This window comes from Diadema setosum, chromosome 20, assembly GCF_964275005.1.
Source record: "Diadema setosum chromosome 20, eeDiaSeto1, whole genome shotgun sequence".
Taxonomy (NCBI): Eukaryota; Metazoa; Echinodermata; class Echinoidea; order Diadematoida; family Diadematidae; genus Diadema; species Diadema setosum.
The window spans coordinates 10,595,403-10,620,294 of record NC_092704.1 but is presented as its reverse complement, the minus strand read 5'-3'; the positions used below and the strand labels follow the sequence as shown (position 1 = coordinate 10,620,294).

At 40.0% G+C, this 24,892-nt stretch overlaps 1 protein-coding gene across 1 annotated transcript; it reads right to left on the bottom strand.

The window, feature by feature from the left end:
- Nucleotides 1-3,878: 3,878 nt before the first annotated feature.
- On the bottom strand, nucleotides 3,879-24,203 carry LOC140243761 (growth/differentiation factor 8-like). The gene is made up of 3 exons (XM_072323426.1): nucleotides 23,505-24,203; nucleotides 6,005-6,384; nucleotides 3,879-5,017 (listed from the first exon to the last, which is right to left on the bottom strand). Exons 1-3 carry the CDS (start codon nucleotides 24,034-24,036, stop codon nucleotides 4,634-4,636), a joined length of 1,296 nt encoding a protein of 431 aa, XP_072179527.1. The 5' UTR covers nucleotides 24,037-24,203; the 3' UTR covers nucleotides 3,879-4,633.
- Between the last annotated feature and the right edge of the window lie 689 nt (nucleotides 24,204-24,892).

The following is a 24,892-nucleotide window of genomic DNA, read 5'->3' as shown; positions in this document are numbered from 1 at the left end:
TCCACTCCCTTGTTCAATTCCCCAGAGGGCTGTTTTGTGGGCACGGTCGATTAGAGGTTGTTTGTAAACCGTTTTAACGATTCCTAGTCTTATAGAAATGAATGTCCATTGGATTGATTCGGGTCCTTTGTGTGTACGACGGCTGATGCTCTATTTCGTCATGTTTAGTCTGTTCAATTCCTACTGATTATCTATGGGAGAGGGGGGAGCTCCTTTCGTGACCCTCCCAGGTATACGATAATTTTCCCTCTTTAGCCACTTTTAGCGGGAACACGAAAAGGCAATCAATTATATTTAGTTTCGTAGGAGATAAAATGTGTCAATGCTTTTCAGATTGAAAAGACTATTAAAGAGCTATATTATATAAATATAAATATATATATATATATATATACAATTTGGACGTGGTGCATTAGGCATTTTTTTTTTTTTATTCAAGCTTAAGTGCCTCTGCTTTTCTCCTTCCATGTCTCAACGAATATGGTCAACCCTCCGTAAATGCTGAAGCTGCTCGTCGCCCTTTCCACTGCATTGAATGTGTAACAAAGGTTCTCATGCGAAACTAATTCGTTAACAGCTCTCGTTTTCTTTACACACACACGCACACACACACACACACACAAATATATATATATATATATATATATATGATTGATTTGGGGCATTAGGCAATCTTTTAATTACTAATAAGCAAATATGCTTCCACTTTGCTCCTTCAATGCATCGATGATTACCGTCAACCCTTCGTAAAAGCTGAAGCTGTCAGAAGCCCTTTCTATTCCATTGAGTGTGTAACAAAGGTTCTCTGGCGAAACTAACTCGTAAACAGCTCTTCGTCCCTTCAACATTGAATTATTTTGTCAATAAAAGCAGTGCTTGCCCAGAGTGTATAATATGACGACCTTTTGGAATCGCCGTCATTGTCTCGAAATTGTTTTTGTTGGCTTGACGCGGGCTATGATAGAATGAGGTTATGGGATCAAAAAGAGTGTGTATTTTGTGTGTGTGTTTCCCCCCTTAGTTGCATTTGTTATCCTTAGTTTGAAAACACCGTGGTGTGGTGAACAAAAAAAAAATGGAAGAAAAGAAGCCAAGTTTATCTGATATAGAAGCGCTGCATATTACGTATGAAGTCACGTGGTCGCATCCTTTAAGCTGCATACATCTGTTATCCAGCGTGCCACATGTCATTATCTCAGAGAGTCCCTTCTTTTTATAGGTGGATAAATATTAATTAACCTTCCAAGTTGATAAGACCGCGACTTTTTTTTTCTTTTTCGTTTTCTTTCTTTTTTTTTTTTTTTTTTTTTGCACACGAAAGTAATGTCATCATACAATGGACACAGACATCGCATTTGATCAATATTTATTGGGCGATTGCATTTTTTTCTTTTGCATTTGTTAATATTTCCTATGGTAACATTCCACAAGACAAACCGGCAATACAATTAATTAAACACTTCTCATCATTCACACTTCAGTCATGATGCAACAGTGTTGAAATATGTCTTAATTTCGATCTTCTTCTTATGAAGCATATTACATAAAAGTCATCATGCATAATACTAGGTAAAACAGTACTCATAACAAATTTAATGTTGGCGTCGATATAGTAACGAAAATAAAACTTTTCTTTTTTTCGTCAACTCAATCCTTCTTAAGGATGTTCTCTAACAAATGAGACTAGAATACATTTCATACGAACAGCGTTATCACAAAAATATTTAAGGCAGGGAATGCTGTTTTCACACACATATCAGCATAATAAATGATATCCAACAACATTAAGAGAAGTTTTTTATTATTATTATTATTGTCTGTTTGTACTGTGCATCTTCTTGAGATACTTTCTAATGAATAATGCATGATATGTCTTCACGATTACATTTCCACCACAGAAAACATTTTTGTCATTTTTTACATCCTTTGGTAATGACGTTACGATTGGAATACCTCATCAATGTTTAAATCAAAATTAATTATAAGGAATTATGATAAAGAAATTATTATAAACGTGATGAATGAAGTTTTCCTCTTAATCATCCTTTGTAATGATTTGTGTAATTGGTGTCGCACAATCACGGTTGGACGACAGTGTTCAACGCCAGAGTACAATATCACACACCATGTTTATGTTTATGTTTATGTTTATGTTTATGTTTATGTTTATGTTTGGATAGATAAACTAAAATCTTGCAAACATTTTGGTGGATGTTGTATCAAAACGAATATACAATGAGACAGTTTTTAGTCTTTGGTGGAGTTTACATGTGTTCATAAAACCTAATTATTTTGTTTCAGCCACTGTGACAATAATGAGATGATAATGTATTTACCTCACAAAAACTCGATTTGTCCACACAAAAATCATTACGTTTACTTCATATTTGTGGTGGTGGGGGCGTGGCATGAAATAAATTATGAAAGTTTTCATACATCAGGTATAGGAGCGTTGTGTTACCAGCGGTACCATCACCTTATCTATTAATCATTCTACATCTACAACCTATAGTTCTGTTCCGGGAAAATGTATTAATTCTTGATTTAATCAATTCATGTGCGATTTCCACGAGACTTCTGTATTTCTGTGTGTTTGGCATCACCCTCTTTGTTAAAGTTGTCTTGAATATTATTATATAAGTGTCCATGCACTTATGAATGAATACAATTTGGTATTTTTTCACAACATTCGCCGACCAGGTTTTTGCATTAACCGGACTTCCTCGCCAACCTCAATCCCCGCCTACCCACCTACTCATCTCCACCCCCCCCCCCAAAAAAAAAAGTGTATAAAGACAAAGAAATTGCTTTGCAAAGCTAGGCTCGTGCCTAAAATGTCATTTTATGACAACAATTGCTAAACTGCACTATTATGATATCATGTCAACTTCCTTCTTTACTCGACAATAACATGAAATTTCATGTTGCAGAGTTTTCTATGAGGATATCCATTTTTTTTTACAACGGATTCCAAAGGACAACGATTGATTCCTAATGTCTGATTCTTAAGCATTGCGACAAATGATAAGAATATCTACAAGTGTAGTTGGAAACTTCTCACAGTATCATAGTAAGTCATTACATCATTGCATAGAATGAAAGTTAGTAACGACCGAACAGATGACAAGATTTAAAGAAAAAAAAAGTAGGAAACAGGAAATTACATGGCAAAGTCAGAATGGCATACTTAGATAACTTAAGTTCATGGTAAAAGGAAATTGCACTTTATGCCACGTTAAGTCCTCACACATGGATTGTTAATAACAACGAAACCATATCATCATTACTAGCTACTAGCATTTACTCAGATACGGTAGAAATCCATTTTTTTCAGCAAGCAATGATTGCCGAAGCGTACATTCCTCGTCAGCTTTCAAATAGGGCTGTTACATCAAAATAATGACTACCCTAGCATTTTGCTTTAGGTAAAGTTCCATATAAAGCAGTTTTAACAACTGCAAATCATTTCAGTTACCACTAGAATACATTTCATATCAAGAACTCATTGCCTCAATAAACCAGTTCATAGTATAAGCAATGGTCTGCAAGAAACTCTGAATCATATACTTTTCAAAACATGGATTAATCTTCTTAGAAGAGCAGTTGAAAACAGCCAAGCAGACATGATTTACATGTAATTGCTACATGAATGGTTTTTATTTAAGAAAAGGATACACATTCACGTGTGCATTCCGACATGCAGCTAGTTCATACATTAATACTTATAACATACTGTTTTTCATGAAGACTTACCCAATTTTCCAAATACTTTAGTTTCAAGTCAGTTTCAAGGGAAGGTCTGCAATGACCCAAATTGTAAATGTGAACTAGCTTATTATTTGTGTTAACAGAGGTTAAACTTTGAAACTGCATTGAATTTACTTCACTTCTCCATTATTTATCTCAAATTGAAGTTTATTTGTATGTTAACGGCTTCATTTGAAATCGATTTTGAGATTCCTTTGATTATGCTTCAATTTGCAAACTTTTACACTGTACTAACAATCAGTTTTAAAGTTCGCCCTTCTTCATGTTTAATACTGCATCATAGTCTTTCGTCTGATCTTTGAACACTTTCCAGATATTAATGCTCAACGATTTTCATTTGGGCTTTCTTCATTGTTAATTTATTTCTTTTTGCTTTGCAGCAAAGGTATCCGACCACGGTTGTTATATCAGAGATCATAATAAACGACCAAGTCTTTTATAACTTCAGGAAGGGTATGACTTCAAGCCTCGCTTTTGGCAGCGTATTGTCGCACACACTTATTATGCTCCATGCTTGCATGTATGTAGAATTTCATTTTGAACCAATATCAGTGAATAGATATTTTTGATACATTGAATGTGTACTTTGTTCCTCTGAAAGCGTATCATAATAACATGTTGGTGTCTTTGAAAGCTTGTCTGCTCATCAGCCAGGGAGGTGAACATTCTGACCTGTGTTTTCTATTGTCAAACGCAATAGAAAAAGTCGCACAGCATCTGTGATTACTGATTGACTTCACCTCATATTTAAGCATCAGAGAAATGATTGCTAAGTGATCGGCAAGTCCGTGATGGGTGCTGCTGCAGATGTCGACGTTGCAACCAACAATGGATCGGATGTTCTGATGGCAGTCGGGCCGAGATTCTAGGAGCAGCCACAGCTGTCGACCACCATGTCTTGGACTTCTGCAAAGATGATATTCATGTCATCGTCGAACATCAAGATCTGTATGGGGCTCATGAGGCTTGAGGAGCAGCAGGGGCCCGTCACGGCCATCTGGCCCATTTGGCTGACCAGTTGGGTGTGGGGGTATTGGTAGCTGTAGTGGTTGGGGCAGCTTCCGGAGCAGTAGTTGGCGAAGTACTGCCGTGGCGAGATGATCCAGTCCCAACCGATTTGTGCAAAGTCGACCAGCAATTGATACTTGCAACAGTGCTGCTCAACCGCGTCCTCAGAGCACGTGTGATCTGCTTGCCGCCTCTGCCTGTTTCTATGGGCATCTGACAAGCTCAGTTCCAAAAACGGTGTCTGCGGTCAGGACAAACAGAAAAAGAAAGTTAGATTATTATAATAGAGAGCAAGTTGAAGAAATAATTAAAATTGAAAAAGAAATAATTAAATGCAACCCCAACAGGCAACGTGACAACGGACTCTTAAAGGTGTGTGAATGTGAATGTTTGTAATCTGTGTGTGATTGTTTATAATTATGTACTCTCGGGTACCCCTCCAGTTCTGCTTGCCGCGGTGACTACGGTAGTGATTTGGTGATTTCTGCTTTCTTTTTACGACTACTGTTTTTATAGCCCAACCCTGGATATTCCCAACCGGGTTGATCTTTGGCTGCTCGGTGATCCGAGTCTTGCTCGTGTCAGCGGTGGGTATTGGCAACACATTTTCCTGTCTCTGAGACATGCTTTTAACTTTGTAGTACTTTTTGTTTTGTATCACTTAGTTAATTTATCGGTTTATAGTGATTTGCTCACCATTCTGTTCTTTCATCATTTAAGTTTCATATGTAAATTATGATCTTGTTTGAGTTACCATTTAACACAAATGAGAATAACTTCTTGTTTAATCAGATGGGCAATGAAGTTTGTTATATAGGTTTCAGAATTTTGAAGTTTCAATTGGAGTGATGATTTCTTTATTAAATGATGATATAAATTGAGAGAGCTAGCTGAAAAATCCACATTTCTGAAGAAATAAATCTCATAACAATACAGAATGTTAAAAAAAATATATATTTAGAGGAGTCACAAACCATCTTTGACGCATTCAGAAGAATGGCCCAAGCCTCTGTGTTCATAGTTCAAACTAATGGATGGTCCATGGGGTGTGTCGACTTTTTTGTCAATATTTCACGAGTCTGCAAGCGGTCTGATTCAGAGGTTTTTAACTCACGGTACCATATCTGATTTACACCATTCTGGAGTTAAACAGGAATGTTAAAAAATACAGTATTTAGGATTATCATTTGGCAAGATTGCTGGCGCCACAATGGAGTGGTGGCCTCACCATAGGATCTTCTGGAGTTGTACTCGTGATAACCACTGGATTACCCCCGTCATCATAGAGCTGCAGGTACACGCCCATATTGGTATCCGGGTCGGCTGCCCATCCCTGGACAACGTTGGTGAAGTCGATGCTTCTCCATTCCCCCCGACGGAGATTCAGGGGGACCTTGACTATGGCTACCGTGTGGAGCTTGGCGTTGCTTTCTCCGTTGGCGGGCGCCATCACTTTCTCGACGGTCATCCGGTGCAAGGTGGTCTGAATCACGGCGGCTGGTGCGACGTAATAGTGGAGCTTGGCACTCGTCACCCGATAGCCCTTCGTCTTCTCAGCCACGTTGAAATATAGACGGTGGGAGATCTCGTTTTCGTATTGTTGTGGTGCTGCAGAAGGAATGCAGAAGTTTTAAAAGAATATTCAAATACAAATGTTGAATGATTACGCTCTTTGAAAATAATCACTTACAATCTAACTTCAAACTTCAGAGACTTTAATGTCATCACTATTCTTTCTGCGAGGCTAGAACAAAATGTAGGCAGTTTCATGGCCCACTGTACTTCTCGCCATGAGATGCACCTACAGTATAATGGACAATTACAAGTGCATCACGTTTTCATGTAGATTTTCCTCAAACTGAGGCTCGAAACGAATCATTATAATAATGATACGCGTTCTTACAAATCCGGAGTAGCCCCTTCAGGCAAAACACAATTTCTTCAAAGGGGCCCTGTAGATATTATCTAAGGTGGTAGGCATTTATACGCATCTGTTTCAAGAGGGTCGGAGTAGCTAGAACATAGACCCTAAATTCTCCAAGATTTTCTCATCGTGGTAAATTCTATCCAGGATTCTCATCCTCTATAATACAAAGAGAAATTCTATGGGGAAAAAAACTTTAATAATTTAATTGGAAGCAGTAGTAGTTGTTTTTGAAGACTCAATATGTCTAAACATGCATCCAAATGTCCTAGTGCTCGATTGCGAAATTTATTGCCACTGTATGATTTCCACACTATGCATTTCTTTTAATGTTTGTTATATTGCTGTCCGAAAATTTCTTCGAAATAAGGAGAAAGTGAGAACTGTGTTTGTTCACAAGGCCAGCTTCTGCAGGGACTAATTCTCCTAGATGGTACACAAATCCGCCAGAGCTACGTCCTCAAATTCACATAGGAACGACCAAATGGCACATAATGCTGGCAATTCGTGATTCATCAAAATTATGAGTGTTATATTATGTCTGTATTGCCTTTTGCGGGTCATTTGTTCGATATCCATCATCAGCGAAGCAGCACAGAATTCAAACAAAAAGTGAGTGAATAGAGCAACAGAATAACAATGTTAAATGGAGTTTTGCAACATCGCATACGAGACATAAGTTATCATCATTGCAGTGTGACGAACGCACCTAATGATGGTCGGTGAAATTTGAGGGAAGACATTTTTTGCCTGTCTGGAAGCATAAAATAAAATGTTCTTTTTCTTTACTTAATGATGTTTGTGTCTCAGGGCGTTTGAGTCACTTTTACGCAGATCTTAGAGTGACTGCCAACTTCCTCAATAGTCAGCGGAGCCTCCTAGTCGTAAAAAGAAGGTATATTCGAACAACAACAACAACAACAAACCAAAGAGGGGTAAAAAAAACGCCGCAGCCTGTATGCCTTAATACACGTCGTCAGTCAAACTGTTTCCTTCAGGGGAAACCGACACCTGTGCATTGTTTTCTTCCTAACAGACACTAATACCGTTAAAGGGTCTATCACATCAAATCTATTGACGTCTGGCCTGGACAATAAGGGAGGATTTAAAGGCAAACAACGTGGTAACCATTGATACTAAAACGATAAGCGTGGCAGAAAAGGGATCCTGCCATCCCATTCAACAGACGAGGACGGTAAATACAGCACAAACAGGAGCCGGAGTGACAGTTTATGGAGAATAGCTGTCAATTCTCATGGTTCAGAAGCCAACAAAGACGCACAAAGCCTTTTGTCCAGCGCTATGGTGCCGGGAACGGATTGAGGACCACTTTCCATAAATAGGAGAAGTCAACAACGGGCGTTGTTTGTTTGAAAACCGGCGAAGATGTAGCGCATTCTATACTACCATTAACTCCGCCATTTCAATTGAGACTGTTGTAAACAGATTACCTAATCTCTGAACACGTGTGGTTAAGTAGCAAATGCGTCCTCGACTTCAGATCTGGATACCCTGGGTATTCATTTTGGCGGGAATGCACTATGTCACTCTCGCACACATAAGAAATTGCACTCAATTCAACAGTCACACGTGCATAGATGATTTATGTTGTTGTTGTCGATGATGATGATGATGATGATGTTAATGTTGTTGTTGTATTGTTGTTGATATTAAATGAATATTTCGTGTTCTTGCATAAAAGAAAAAGGCTTGTGATATCTATTATTATAAATACGGGATCATTCTTCACACTCTTTTGATTTTAAACGTGTCAATACAAAATCAGTGTCCATTATAGTATATTGATTATCCGTCATTGAAACACTTCTGTACCTTTATCTGTGCATCATGGAAGTAGACGTACAGGGGTCATCCCACGAGCCAGACATCGACGACGAATCATACTGCCCACGAGTTCGACACTATGCAAAAAGGCCCATCAATTCGACACTAGGCAACTAAGACTCATGACCTCGACGCTAGGCAAATAAGGCCCATGAGCTCGACACTAGGAGAAAAAGGGCCCACGAGACCAACTTTGCATACACATTATAAGCCCCGTGAAGCAATGTCGGTCTCGTGGGCCTTTTTCGCCTAGTGTCGGGCTCATGTACCTTATTTGCCCAGTGGGCCTTGTTCACTTAGTGTCTAGCTCGTGGGCTGTATGACTCGTGGGTGTTGGACTCATGACTTGCACACGACGTAACTTCCATCTCTTTGCAACATTACAATGTTATGTTAAAATACATTTTGAGGGGCAATCCTTCGAGAATAAAGCAATAAAGCATTAAAACTGTGTGAATGGAGATTTACATTCTAAATCAAATTATTTTAAAAACGTTTGATAGGAAAACTGGAATGTTTCCTTTATGTTTCGTTAAGCAATATTATTCTTTTACTATTGTTACGTAATTTCATGTCTCACACTCCAAAAGATATACATCTGTAAGTGAGCATTTAAAGTTCAAAATCAAAGATTCCTGAATAGTACAATACATGCTTACCAGCAAATAGAACTGCGGTCATTTTCTGACAGAAAGCTACAGTACTGCATCATTCTGTCATGGAGTAAAATCGCAAATCACCACTAGTAAAATACTTTTTAGAATTGTAGTGTGAAAGTCTCATGATCTCGTTCCAGTATCGGCTGTATTGTATTCGTCTGTATTTATCCTGTCTTTTATGTCTTTTCCTGTTTTGGTTAATAATCGGAATGGACGATATGTAGACAGTTTTCATCCAGTCACAGATGACTCGAGAGTTTTCTTCGATTTTTTCCGAAACTGTCACACTGGTGAATATCTTTAACTGTATTAATTCAACCGAGGGGCGATGCCTTCATAATATTCAGCTTATTCTGCGCTAAAAGCTGACAAGTGGATGAACAACCTCTGAACTTTCCTTCAGTCATCTACAGCACGTCAAGGAGGAATTTCCTGAAAATCATTCTGAAATCATCGCAGATGTGTTCCATTTACTGTATACCTTTTCAACGGCAGCGGTCCATTCGTAGTGATAACTTGATCCGTATACATACACCACTTTAGTGAGATAACTCTTCATGGTGCATCAGACAACATCCCTGACCTGCTGGTAAGGTGGTGCAGTTTATCGCAACCATACGTCTCTTATCAATATTTTACAGTTGTCCGTCATTGTGCAGGAAATCGGCTGTGATACGAATAATACGATTTTGTTTTCTCTGTAATGTCAACATTTTGCAACATTTTGTTCAACTTAAAACAAGAAGATTTTTGTCATCATTCGTAGTGGGATTACGTGTGGTTCAGGAGGAATTACCATTTTCATTTTTAATGTTGAGACAACACCCTCCCAGTTCATCAGTTCATTTAGGAAGGCTTCTCACCTCCCTGGTTCATTGCTTCTCTTCACGTGGGCACGTCACGAACTCAACACCCACGAGTCATACAGCCCACGAGTCATACACCCACGAGCTAGACACTAAGCAAACAACGCCCACGAACTCGACATCAACTAAACAGGCCGACGAACTATACTGTCCACGAGTTAGACACCAGGCGAATGAGACTCATGAGCGCGACACCATAGGCAAACAAGGCCCACTAGCTAGACGCTAGGCAATAAATACCCACGAGTTTGACATCATGGGCTCAATGTACGTAGTGTAGAGCCTGTTGGCTTTATTTGCCTGGTGTCTAGCCCATGGTCCTGTTTTTCTTAGTGTCTAGCTGGTGGGTCTGTTTTACTTGGTGTCTAGCTCGTGGGCCGTATGACTCGTGGATGCCGAGCTTGTGAGAAGACCCCTTTTCCCTGGACAAGATCACATAAGATTTTCAGGTGAAATTATACTTTGTTTTGTAATCTGTTAGTTTATTTCCATTTCCATGTAGAGCATGATTTTCTTGAGGTTTCAAGTAAAGAGAGGGTTAGAATAGGAGGTGTGATCAACAAATGACTATATCAAAAAAAAAAGAAGATTTGATATGCTACATCTACAATCCTAAAATGGAGAGGAAATATGTTTATAAATAATTCTTGCCAACTGCTAGTTTCAGGCAAATCCCAGGTGCGTGATTTAGGGAATATTTCTGGGGGTTTTTTTTCCCCTGTTTTAGCTGGGTTTATTTTTGGCCATTTGTGACACTCCTATCATTCGCCACCAACCTCCCCCCCCCCCCCAATACCTACGAACACACACATACACATTCACAAATCTATGCACACACACATACATATTTTCTTCCAGCATTGTGGAGTTCGTGATTGCATGCAAAAAAAAAAATGAAATACGTCTAGTCATACACGTTATATTTCTTGGAAAGACTAAAATTGCTACAAAGGAGGTGACAGCTTGGGAATATGTCTCTGTAACCTTTGTTCTCAAATGGGAACAAATCTCGAACTTTATACTTGGAAGTGTCATGGTTACACCTACATAAAGCTCCCCTGTTGTGTCCCATAGTTTTATATAACAAAACTGAAGTCGTATTATGAAAAGAAAAGAAAAATCGTCTGGCATAGAAAATGAAAGTGCAGTCTTTCCAACAAATTGTCTAGTTGAGCAAGAATCAACGACTTTTATTTGGAAGAGTGAATGAAAAAATCTTCAGCAATATTTCGTTCATTGCCTTGCTTTTAAGTTCATGACCACAGTAGAGAAGGTAATGCAATATTTGAGTTTTGTATTTTTAATTGATTGATACTCATACTGTCTAATAAAACAGAAAGATCAATTTTGTTATTTTGGTTGATATTTTGCAGTCTACGCGGACTAAGTTCAGAATATTAAATGTATATTTGCTGATGTACTTCTCAAAAGGGACTTCCCTGAATAAGTGAATTGAATTATTGAAAGGATGAATAAATGAATGAATTGATTAATTAATTTAGTAACAATTCTATTAATAATATCAATAATTTCTGAATTAAACACATTTTTATTAATCCTGTACTGCAGACGCTAGTCTCGGTAGATGAGTAGGATTGAATTAACTTCATACTTTGTGAGCATGGGGCAATTTTGATAACCGGTCTTGATATTATGGTCGCTCTCCGTATTCAAGTTCTTCTCCTTCTTCCGCGTAGAGAACAATTTGACGTACAGATCATTGATGTGATCTTTAAATCTCAACTTGCCACTACCTCAATTAGAACATTATTATTGAGAGTGAGTGCCGATCTGTGTGCTTGCGCGTTAAAGTACAAATGTCTATATGAATTGAGATCGTAATGAGGATTGCTTCAAGTGAGCAAATGCAAGATTGTGCTATGAATTCGTGGTAGTTTTATTTGAGCGGTGTAAGAGAATTATGTAGTATTTAAACAGGCATTCTGCATAAAGCATGTTTAATCTTATTCTGCAGGACAATTTCGTTCATTCCTTCCTTTTTTTATGCAGCCTATGATTCTTTTGCATTGACAGCGCCGTGAAAGAGAGTAAAAAAAAGATTATCTTTGATCAATCTGAACGGAACCACTCCGCGATAAGCGTGAGTGCGCTTCACATGGGACTATAACTCGAGAGTGCGAGAGACGATTACATAACGATGATATCCGCACATCAGCTGATCGGTACATAGCAAAACGCTCGGGCCTTGGGGTTCGCCCACGATGCGACTGCTCTGCGACCTCGAGCACATCCCTTGTTCAGCTGGGATTTCAGAGGTGCTAAATGAGGGCACATATCTAATCAAGTCGAGCTGTCTGTCTGCCGACTTGACTAAAGCTTTATTTTTAGCTTGCCGTTATACCCGTCCGCCGTTTATGACGTCATTCACCCACCATGACTTCTCACGCGCACACGCCATCCAGATGAAACTAGCTCGACAAAGGGAAAGCGGATTCCTTAAAGTACTGATTACTTAACCTACGTGTCATCGTACGGTACCCAATGTAAACGTCCTTATTCGTTTGGGGCGCCACAGATGAAGCAGATGAGTTTGCTGTACGGCATTTATTCTTCGAGGTTTTAGTCTACCGATGGGCGCTGCCTAAGCTGTCACGTACGTTCAATCTACATACATAATACCTTCGATATCACTGGGGATGGGGATAGATTACACGCGTATCTTAATACGCTGTTCTTGCTTCTTGTTTCTTTTCTCCTTTTTCCATTGTCTAACTATATCTTGACGCCATACTGGTCAGACGCAACACTGGTCACTTTGCTTGTTTTTTTTTCCCCTTCCCTACTCACTTCCATTGTTTATTCCACTATGTTAGCACAAGACAAGTTCAATAGCATATTGCCGTTTTTCTTTGCTTTCTATATTTGTGAGGCTGCCATTTACTATCAAGCATCTATTTTAGACGGTAGACTCATGCATTTTTTTCTCTCTCTCAAACTGGAATTAAGTATATCGTTGACTTCTTTGATTTCATTGTATTTGTTTAAAAACTTTGAGGATTATAATGGACAATATGGCCTTGAAATTGTCATGTATATTTTTGTTCAGATACATGTAGCGAAAATTTTCATGTTTGATTTTCAAGGAAACTGAAGAAAATAGATCAACATGAACTGAATGAATTAAGCATACAGCTCAGATCTTATAGACTTTTCTCCTGTTCTTTATTTCTCATCTGACTGATTTTTTCATATTTGTCATTTTTATATTTCGCAAATGCAATGACGCCAACGGCACCATGCATTGTGACATAGTTACCCACTGCTCCCGGGTTCCGATGTATCAGATCCACGAGAAGTTCTAAATTCTGCTGTATTAAACTCCTGAGAAGTTTCTACATTTCGGAGGCCACGGATTTAAAGTATATAATTCACCAGTCTGTTTATACAGCTGTCCATTTAAAGGAATTATATAGTATTGGTTGAGGTGAGGATTTAGCTTTTAACTTTTTGCGAAATACTAGAAACCACTTTGTGAAATGTTAAAGAGCATACAACTCTAAGAAGAATTCAAGCTTTACAATATGATGAAAATCCGTTTTGAAATGCCTGAGATATCTATAAAAAACAAACAAAGTAAAACAAAGCAATCCTAATAAAAAGGTGACACCCGCCTTTTATTAGGAATACTTTAGGATCACTTTTGGATATCTCAGCCATTTCAAAACCAATTTTCATCAAATAACTTTTAATTCCTCTTAGAATTATATGCTCTTTCATAGTTCATAACAGGCATCACATTATCTCAAAACATCATATCCAAAAACGTTGGAAAACTGAAGCCCCATCTCAACCGAAACTGTACCATCCCTTTAACTAGCTTGTGGCAAAGACGGAAATGAGGACATGGCCTCGGTATCAGTCACCCTGGGTATAGTCACTCTTGTTTGTTGCTGCTGCTCTTCTAAAGAATAATTCCATTGCAATTCTCAGGCACAATATTTGCATGTCCATTGTTATGCTGTTTAAAATCGATAAAAACATTAAAAAGTATTGCCAGTTATCACAATTGTACAACTGTGTCTAAAAGAGCATCAGTGATAAACATATTGTCAAAGGACTGACGCACTCGACCTCTGGACTCGAACTAACGACCGACCGTTTAAGTGTCCTACCTACTATACCTCAGGGCTCTCATAAAGCGGATACAACCTCTGAACCTGGTTTGAGTACTTCATCGAAACTTTAACTCGAACTCATGGCCTCCCGTTGTCATAGTCATATCATAGCTACTATACCACAAGGCTCTCATAAAGTGGATAGGCCTACAGCTTCTGAATCTTGAACTTGAACTCAGGACCTTCCGTTTAAGTGTCATATCTGCTATACTACGGGACCCCACGGGGTGGATACAGCCTCTGAACCTGGTTTGAGTGCTTCGTCAAAACTTCAACTCGAACTCATGACCTCCCGTTTAACTGTCATAGCTACTATTCCACATGACTCTCAAAGAGTGTATACAGCTTCTGAACCTGGTTTGAGTACTTCGTCAAAACTTCAACTCGAACTCATGGTCTCCCGTTAAAGTGTCATAGCTACTATACCACAGGACTCTCATAGAGTGGGTACAGCTTTATGACCCTGGTTATTGAGTACTTCGTCAAAATTCTAACTCGAATTCATGACCTCCCGTTTAAGTGGCATAGCTACAATACCACAGGGCTCTCATAGAGTGGATAGGCTTACAGCTTCTGAATCTGGTTTCAGTACTTCGTCGAAACTTCAACTTGAACTCAGGACCTCCCAATTCAGTGTTAGAACTACTATACCACAGGGCTCTCATAGCGGATACAACCTCTGAACCTGGTTTGAGTACTTCATCGAAACTTTAACTCGAACTCATGGCCTCCCGTTGTCAGAGTCATCTACTATACCACAGGGCTCTCATAGAGTGGATAGGCCTACAGCTTCTGAATCTGGTTTGAGTACTTCGTCAAAACTTGAACTTGAACTCAGGACCTTCCGTTTGAGTGTCATATCTGCTATACCAAGGGACTCTCACGGAGTGTATACAGCCTCTGAACCTGATTTGAGTACTTCGTCAAAACTACAACTCGAACTCATGACCTCCTGTTTAAGTGTCATAGCTGCTATACCACAGGACTCTCATAGAGTGGATACAGCTTCTTACCCGGTTTGAGTACTTCGTCAAAACTTCAATTTGAGTTCATGGCCTCCCGTTTAAGTGTCATAGCTACTATTCCACATGACTCTCATAGAGTGTCAGCTTCTGAACCTGGTTTGAGTACTTCGTCAAAACTTCAATTCGAGTTCATGGCCTCCCGTTTAAGTGTCATAGCTACTATACCACAGGACTCTCATAGAGTGGATACAGCCTCTGAGCCTGATTTGAGTACTTCGTCAAAACTTCAACTCGAGTTTATGGCCTCCCGTTTAAGTGTCATAGCTACGTGTACTATTCCACATGACTCTCATAGAGAAGATACAGCTTCTGAACCTGTTTTGAGTACTTCGTCCAAACTTCAACTCGAACTCATGGTCTCCCGTTTAAGTGTCTTAGCTACTATACCGCAGGACTCTCATAGAGTGGATACAGCCTCTGAGCCTGATTTGAGTACATCCTCAAAACTACAACTCGAACTCATGACCTCCTGTTTAAGTGTCATAGCTGGTATACCACAGGACTCTCATAGAGTGGATACAGCTTCTTACCCGGTTTGAGTACTTCGTCAAAACTTCAATTCGAGTTCATGGCCTCCCGTTTAAGTGTCATAGCTACTATTCCACATGACTCTCATAGAGTGTCAGCTTCTGAACCTGGTTTGAGTACTTCGTCAAAACTTCAATTCGAGTTCATGGCCTCCCGTTTAAGTGTCATAGCTACTATACCACAGGACTCTCATAGAGTGGATACAGCCTCTGAGCCTGATTTGAGTACTTCGTCAAAACTTCAACTCGAGTTTATGGCCTCCCGTTTAAGTGTCATAGCTACGTGTACTATTCCACATGACTCTCATAGAGAAGATACAGCTTCTGAACCTGTTTTGAGTACTTCGTCCAAACTTCAACTCGAACTCATGGTCTCCCGTTTAAGTGTCTTAGCTACTACACCACAGGACTCTCATAGAGTGGATACAGCCTCTGAGCCTGATTTGAGTACATCCTCAAAACTACAACTCGAACTCATGACCTCCTGTTTAAGTGTCATAGCTGGTATACCACAGGACTCTCATAGAGTGGATACAGCTTCTTACCCGGTTTGAGTACTTCGTCAAAACTTCAATTCGAGTTCATGGCCTCCCGTTTAAGTGTCATAGCTACTATTCCACATGACTCTCATAGAGTGTCAGCTTCTGATCCTGGTTTGAGTACTTCGTCAAAACTTCAATTCGAGTTCATGGCCTCCCGTTTAAGTGTCATAGCTACTATACCACAGGACTCTCATATAGAGTGGATACAGCCTCTGAGCCTGATTTGAGTACTTCGTCAAAACTTCAACTCGAGTTTATGGCCTCCCGTTTAAGTGTCATAGCTACGTGTACTATTCCACATGACTCTCATAGAGAAGATACAGCTTCTGAACCTGTTTTGAGTACTTCGTCCAAACTTCAACTCGAACTCATGGTCTCCCGTTTAAGTGTCTTAGCTACTATACCGCAGGACTCTCATAGAGTGGATACAGCCTCTGAGCCTGATTTGAGTACATCCTCAAAACTACAACTCGAACTCATGACCTCCTGTTTAAGTGTCATAGCTGCTATACCACAGGACTCTCATAGAGTGGATACAGCTTCTTACCCGGTTTGAGTACTTCGTCAAAACTTCAATTCGAGTTCATGGCCTCCCGTTTAAGTGTCATAGCTACTATTCCACATGACTCTCATAGAGTGTCAGCTTCTGAACCTGGTTTGAGTACTTCGTCAAAACTTCAATTCGAGTTCATGGCCTCCCGTTTAAGTGTCATAGCTACTATACCACAGGACTCTCATAGAGTGGATACAGCCTCTGAGCCTGATTTGAGTACTTCGTCAAAACTTCAACTCGAGTTTATGGCCTCCCGTTTAAGTGTCATAGCTACGTGTACTATTCCACATGACTCTCATAGAGAAGATACAGCTTCTGAACCTGTTTTGAGTACTTCGTCCAAACTTCAACTCGAACTCATGGTCTCCCGTTTAAGTGTCTTAGCTACTACACCACAGGACTCTCATAGAGTGGATACAGCCTCTGAGCCTGATTTGAGTACATCCTCAAAACTACAACTCGAACTCATGACCTCCTGTTTAAGTGTCATAGCTGCTATACCACAGGACTCTCATAGAGTGGATACAGCTTCTTACCCGGTTTGAGTACTTCGTCAAAACTTCAATTCGAGTTCATGGCCTCCCGTTTAAGTGTCATAGCTACTATTCCACATGACTCTCATAGAGTGTCAGCTTCTGATCCTGGTTTGAGTACTTCGTCAAAACTTCAATTCGAGTTCATGGCCTCCCGTTTAAGTGTCATAGCTACTATACCACAGGACTCTCATATAGAGTGGATACAGCCTCTGAGCCTGATTTGAGTACTTCGTCAAAACTTCAACTCGAGTTTATGGCCTCCCGTTTAAGTGTCATAGCTACGTGTACTATTCCACATGACTCTCATAGAGAAGATACAGCTTCTGAACCTGTTTTGAGTACTTCGTCCAAACTTCAACTCGAGTTCATGGCCTCCCGTTTAAGTGTCATAGCTACTATTCCACATGACTCTCATAGAGTGTCAGCTTCTGATCCTGGTTTGAGTACTTCGTCAAAACTTCAATTCGAGTTCATGGTCTCCCGTTTAAGTGCCATAGCTACTATACCACAGGTGACAGGACTCTCATAAAGTGGATACAGCTTCTGACCCGGTTTGAGTACTTCGTCAAAACTTCAACTCGAATTCATGGCCTCTCGTTTAAGTGTCATAGCTACTATACCACAGGGCTCTCATAGAGTCGATAGGCCTACAGCTTCTGAATCTGGTTTGAGTACTTCGTCAAAACTTCAACTTGAACTCAGGACCTCCCCTTTAAGTTTCATATCTGCTATACCACGGGACTCTCAAGGAGTGGATACAGCCTCTGAACCTGGTTTGAGTACTTCGTCAAAGTTCAACTCGAACCCGGACCTCCCGTCTAAGTGTCGTATCTACTACACAACAGGTTTCTCATAGAGTAGATACAGCTTTTGAGCCTTGTTTGAGTACTTCGTCAAAACTTATTCAACTCGAACTCAAGACCTCTCGTTTAAGTGTCTTCTACTATATCAGTATACCACATGGTTCTAACTCATCCTCTCATAGCGGATACAGTTTCTCAATCCAGCTTGTGTGAGTGGGAGCAGTGATTTAAAAATGTTCAAGATAACACATTTTATGCATATGTGTAGGTCAGTTGTATCACAAAACATCCTATCTTATAAGAATTTCACAATAAATCCTAAAATATAACGAGATATCACTGTTTTTCTCAATAAACCATAACTGTAGACGATTTAGTCTGGAAACATTTTTTTTATTATAACTATTATTCACATTTTGCATATCAAACAATACTTAAATCCATTATACTGATTCAAATTTTCACATTGGTTGTTTCTATCCCTAACTCACATTTTAGAACTATTTTGAAGCACAAAAGCTGAGTTTTGTTTCATCTTCAAATGGTAAATTATGCCTTTAAACTCTAACTCAAGAACTCAAGTTTAGGTGTCATACCTACTATTCTACGGGACTCTCATAAAGTGGATGCAACTTCTGAACTTGGTTTGAGTACTTCGTCAAAACTTCAACTCGAACTTATGACCTCCCATTTAGGTGTCATACCTACTGTACCACAGGACTCTCATGGAATGGATACAGCTTCTGAATCTGGTTTGCGTACGTTAAAAGTTTCAACGTCCACCCCCACTCCCCCAACCCCCCCCCCCCCCCCAAATATAAATAAATAATTAAATCAGTATATGGCCGATTACTCGCATCGGTAGAATATCATAATCACAACTTTAATAAGATTATGACAGAGAAGAATCAGAATCTGCATCGTGTGGTCTCGATGGCTGTCGAGTACCAAGTATCCTGAAATACTCCTCTGTATTCATCGTTAAACAGCAGAATCACATATCACAGCAGATTCATCAGCTCGAATATATATGAAGAGTTTGTTCGCAAAAACCGATAAGTCCATATTTGCCAAATAGAGATATATGCGATTTAAGGTCAAGAAAAATAAAGAGAATAATAAGGAAATTTTTGCTTCTTTTGTCCATAACATCAAAAAATATACCTTAATATCTAGTGACCAATAAATCATTTAAAAGGTATTATTTTGTACTTTATGACAGAGACCGTACTTCAGAATCTTCAAAAATGGACTTATCGGTTTTTGCGAACAAACTCTTCATATGTTCCCCTTTCCATACAAGACTATTTCATGGCTACCTTGGCGTGAAGTAATAAAACTATTCCTCTTAGTACGTATTTCATCCGAGCTCTACCCCCACCCTTCTTTTTTTTTCTTTCTTTCTTTTTTTCTTGATGGTGGTGGTTGACTTTTGTTTTCCAGTGTAAGCATGGAGCACCTTGGTGCAAGCATTAAATAAAAGTGAGAGTCGTACACGTGGTTTGTGATGACTTTGCAGTTTTAGTGCGTCTGCATTGTCGTCGTTCTCTTTCATACTGTTCTAAATCATTTTGGTTAGGTTGTTTTTTAGGCCAAGATGACTTTGTATCCAATTCGCCATCCCGAATGGGAGTTTCTACGGGAGGTCAACATCCTTTGGAGCCCTTAAAAATACTTATGGTTGCCTTGGACATTTGAATAGAAAGATAGAAGTGCTTTACCGCAAGAGGGCTAATGGTTATGGGAACATGGTGAACTGATTCAAGAAGGATATTACCGGATAAAATGGGGGGGGGGGATGTGGAGGTGGGGAGAGTGGGAAGGGGGATGGTTGTCGGGTCCCGCCCAAATGATAGGCAAACGGTAAATGCGGACCTGTTTGTTGACCATCGGCCATGAATCGCTTGGAGACGATGCTCGCTGTTCTACAAATGCTGTCAAGTGAAACAACTCGCCATTCATCGCTGGCAATACGTGACAAATAGCCGTTTTGATGCGCCGATTGTCAGGTTGACCTACACGTCTGAAAAACGTTGAGTGGTATCTATCCATCATGGATGCTCCTCTTTTAAAAGCGTCACTAGCTTTTTTCCCAAGTCTCATTCAGAAGTTACATTAAAAAGACATTTTGGTTTTGTAAAAGCCCGTTGCCAAGTACGATTACCTCCAAACGTATTTTATTGCCATGATTTCAAGCATTACGTTACACATTTTTCCTTTAGGAGAAAAGAAATATTCGATGACTCAGTTTTTAGCCTGTGTAACCCAAGTTTGACAAAAGCACGTAACACTTTCTTTCTCATGATGTAGGAATGTAAAATTCAAATGTTAATTTCTTTCGAATGCAAGGACCATAAGCAATCATAAAATAGTTACGTGGTAAAATGATAATTTTGCGGCTACTTCTCGCTGGTCGAAGTGAATGAGGTCGCAGACGTCTAAAACTTGACAAGTACTGACCCAAATAAACTGATGCATACATTACAAGTCTACTTCAGGCAAAATGGTATGCAGCAGTCATGTTATCAATTGCCTTGACAATACTACATACCAAAATAAAGTTATGTTTAAGATCCCATAGCTTCATGTCCCCCTACAGCAACCTCTCGCAGTATTTGAAAATCTTCATAGTAATTTGCATTTCATGAATATGGCGATATTGATTAGCGGCCTCTCTTAATACTCAGCTGAGAAATCGGGGAAAACCTAAGGCCTCGGTTGCCCCTGGTAACAGACAGTACCGGCGCTTCAAGGAGAAGATTCTGTCTTCTACAGACATAAATCCGGGCTATACAAAATGTACGGCATCAGACAAACGCTAAGCTCCGGATCTAACAAATTGTAATTTGGTATGACCGAAGCGATCTCATTTTTCGCGGACATTATCTTTTCCCCCTGTCAGAACAAAATGATTCATGCAACGATTTTCCTCCATTTACCGGTGGCAGAGAGGTTTACTTAGAGGTGTAGGGCTTATATTATATACATGCATAATCATTATTTTTTAATCAGCACATAAAAGATATATGTGCCCATGCTGTCGAGTTTCGTACCAATATCTATTGAAAATGTACTAAACAAAAGTTCGAAAATGGTGCCTTTATTATCAAATCATTGCAAAATAAAATGATATCGAAGATCACAGAGCTCATAGCGAACTGAAAAAAAAAGGTACTGCTACTGCAAATATTTTAGTAAGGTTATCATTAAAGCTACCTGGATTTGGTTAGAAGAGATGACACCACGAACTATGTCGCTATGGAAAATTTCTCTTGGATTTTCACCTTTATTTGCCAAAGCCTGCGTAATCATGGAGCGGCACTCTAATTGAATGGCATACGCGTGTCTCAGTCAAGAGAAAATTCATAAACACAATAACAATGGATTCTGAAATCGCTTCCTCAAGGTCCATCGACCAATGAAAGAAGGCAAAGATCCAATTCCCACTTTCTGTCGCCAATTCTTTGGCTTTGTGTCCATTGCATAATCGCTTGTTGACCCTGGGAATGACCAAGGCAAGTCGCCGTTCTCTAAGACCTGGTTTCGGAAACAAAATCAATTTCTTTCTATTTGTTTGCAACTATAACTTTGATAGGACTTTACACATGAAGGTTTTAGTATTATGATTACAGATAACTATGTCTATGTGTTTGCACACACACACACACATTGTGTAAATATGTATATATATATATATATATATATATATATGTACATTATATACATATATATATATTCTATATAATAACATAATGATCACATGTAGTAGGAGTAGTGGTTGTATGCAGATGTATGCGTGTGTGCGTGTGTGTATATGTGTGTGTGTGTAACGGTGCCTTTGTACATTGTACATATCCGCGTGCATGTGTATTGACTGCTGCACTTATTGGAATTGTCAGACTGTTAATCAATGACAATAACAAGTGGTTATCATAAACAATACCTAACCTTCGTCTGAAAGATAAAAAAAAAAATCAATTCAGCTTTAAATCCAGTCTACGGACTCCAGAATTAAAACCGCAACCCGACGGCAGAGCTAGGTCGGTAACAAATAAAAGCACAAGTAAATGCGACAATGCGCTCTTGCGACCCGAGATCTCCCTCTTTCGCAAAATGGAATGACCCGTCGACATTTTTCCGCCCGCGATTTTTCAAAACTTCTAGAGGCACGACGATATGACCTGGTAAACTGGCACAACGTTCCGTTTACGACTTATACACAGAGGAAAGGGATTCAATTGTTTCTCTTTTAGCTGTATTTCATACTTCGTTAGCAAACTGTTTCAAGGTACCTTCTCAAAAAATCGATTTTACACTTATATACAAGTACTTCCTGCGAATGTTTAAAGCTATGTAATTGTGCATTTGCCTTTTATCTAGCATTTACCCATGTCTATGCAACAGAAGCACTAGCGTGTGTGGATGAACTAAGTATACCATTATGGGGAGGAAAACGAAATGCACCATATTAGACAGCTAAAGCTGAAATTTATTATACCATATTTTACCTTCGCTGACTTCTGTTCAGTATCCCCGCCCCCCCCCCCCCCCCATTTTGCACGTCTTTACTTTTTTCAGTTTTTCAAAACGAAAAATATGGACATATGGCCATAATAGTCCTGTCTAAATTCATCAAAAATTGCTGGTGAGAAATAAAGCGTTCTTTTGACACACACACACACACACACACACACTACACACATGCAAAAAGTCATAATTACATCAATGAAGACTCGAGCAATAATATTAACCTTCTGCCTTTCCCGACAGCGTATTTACGCCGACGATGAAACACACTCTCTTGTCATTGAAATGCCGTTTTCTAGAAATAACTTTTAAAACTTGAATTGATGCACTTTAACATACCCTATTACTCCCAAAGCCCATCAGAAGAAGACGAAAACATAAATACATTAGACATGTAATATTTCCGAGCGATTCGTGTCGGCTGAACAGGTGGATTTCTTGATTGATGAAAGTAGTAGTCAAAGTATAATCAAATCAAATCAAATGTGACTATTTCGGTCCTTTTGACCACATAACTTACGGACAAAGGGGGATTTTAGCCACATGGTTCAAAGAGGATCGATTCGGCTCCCGGGGAGGTAGGAAACCCAGTACTTGATTACGGAAGGGATACCTGGAACCTGGATGCAAATTATACCAGACAAGTTTCGTTTCCAGGATACAAGTTCAGCCTCGTATTTAGAGATAGCAGGACATGAGCACAAAATAGTTGTCAAATTACACTGTCTGAGGAATTGGCAGTTAGATATGCTTGTTTGGTAAGTCTTTTTTATAATGATACTCACGTTTCTTGGCGAAGAGGAGAATTTGTTCGTAGTTCACTTGCGACTGCTCCCGTGGCTCGTGCCGCGGCCCGGGCGAATCCGACAGCATCGGGTCCTCCGTCCAACCGGTGTATCGACGGATGATGTGGTTTATGGCAGGATTGCTGAGTGCCTGTCGGGTGACGTTAGGGGGCTTTGTCATTTTAAACTTCTCGAGAATTTGTCGCTTGATGCTGTCGATACGGTACTGTTTCTGCTGCTGTTGCAGCACACATCTTGGGCAGGCCATAAATTGGGTAGTAGTCGTCTCCGATGCAGACGAGCCACCGTCAGGCGACTGGTGGACGGGATTGGGGGTGTGACCGCCGTCCGTTGGTACTTCATCAGAGGCCTCAAACGTGGAATCCTCGTCGGAGACTTCTGTGCGCGGTATGATGTTTGCGCTTCTTTCGTCCATGTGGCGACGCCAGGACGGCGGATGGCTCGCTATCGTGATGGTGACGAGCTCGACGATGAGTAGGAGGACGACGAGGGGTTGGCTGTTCTGGGTCATTGTTACAGAAGGATGTTGGCGGAGGATTGTCCGGAAAGAGTGTGAGATTTTGTTGCCTGAAGTGTGTATGTGTGTGGAGATCAATAAGAGATCTCCAGATTTTATTTCTACGGTGATAAGGGGGTGGAAGGTGGTTGTGAGTGAGTGTGTTTGCGGCTGCCACACGGTCGAGCAGTGACGATCAGCTGATCGCTTGGACGGTGTCATTAGCTCGGGCCTGCCCCAAGTCTGTACGGTGCTTCATCCTTATTGGCTATCTTCGTCCACCTCGCACGCGCGAGGCTGTCTTGTCAACCAATGCGAGCCGCAACAATCGTGCGCATGTTCAAAGAAGCTTAGCGCCTAGATATGCCGTGGCAACAAGCTTTTGATCCCTCAACAATTGTCGAAGGTACCCCGCCCACATTGCACCTCGTCATCTTGCCATTCACCCCATGACTCTCCCACAGGAAATCGATATGCATATGTACTATAAAGTATGTATATATATATATATATATATATATATATATATATATATATATAATTCATTCATTGTCTTCGTGCATGGATCCTCTGTCTTTCATTTTTGATATGTCGCCTTGTTTTACCCTTTCCCTCAAACAGGCAGACGAGCAGGGTGCACGTGTAGAATGGTTAATGAGGTCCGTTCGCTGACTTTATTACGTCACATCCAGCCCGAGGTCCCTCCCAGCTGATCGTCAGCTGAGCGGCAAGTCCCGTGTGGGAAGGCGCCGTTTCCTCTCTTCGAAACCCGTGGATTGCTTTGCGAGCGTGCGTTATGTATGGTTCTCCACGAAAAGAAAAGGAAAGAGAGGGCAAAGCAGTTGAGAGAAAGAAATAGAAAGAAACACGT

Bases quoted from the DNA above. Each gene is read 5' to 3' on its own strand.
- LOC140243761 (XM_072323426.1), bottom strand. From the start codon at position 24,036: ATGACCCAGAACAGCCAACCCCTCGTCGTCCTCCTACTCATCGTCGAG. The intron at 6,385-23,504 runs GTGAGTATCATT...TTCCTTCTGCAG, and splicing joins TCTCCTCTTCGCCAAGAAAC to CACCACAACAATACGAAAAC. The intron at 5,018-6,004 runs GTGAGGCCACCA...TCCTGACCGCAG, and splicing joins CAACTCCAGAAGATCCTATG to ACACCGTTTTTGGAACTGAG.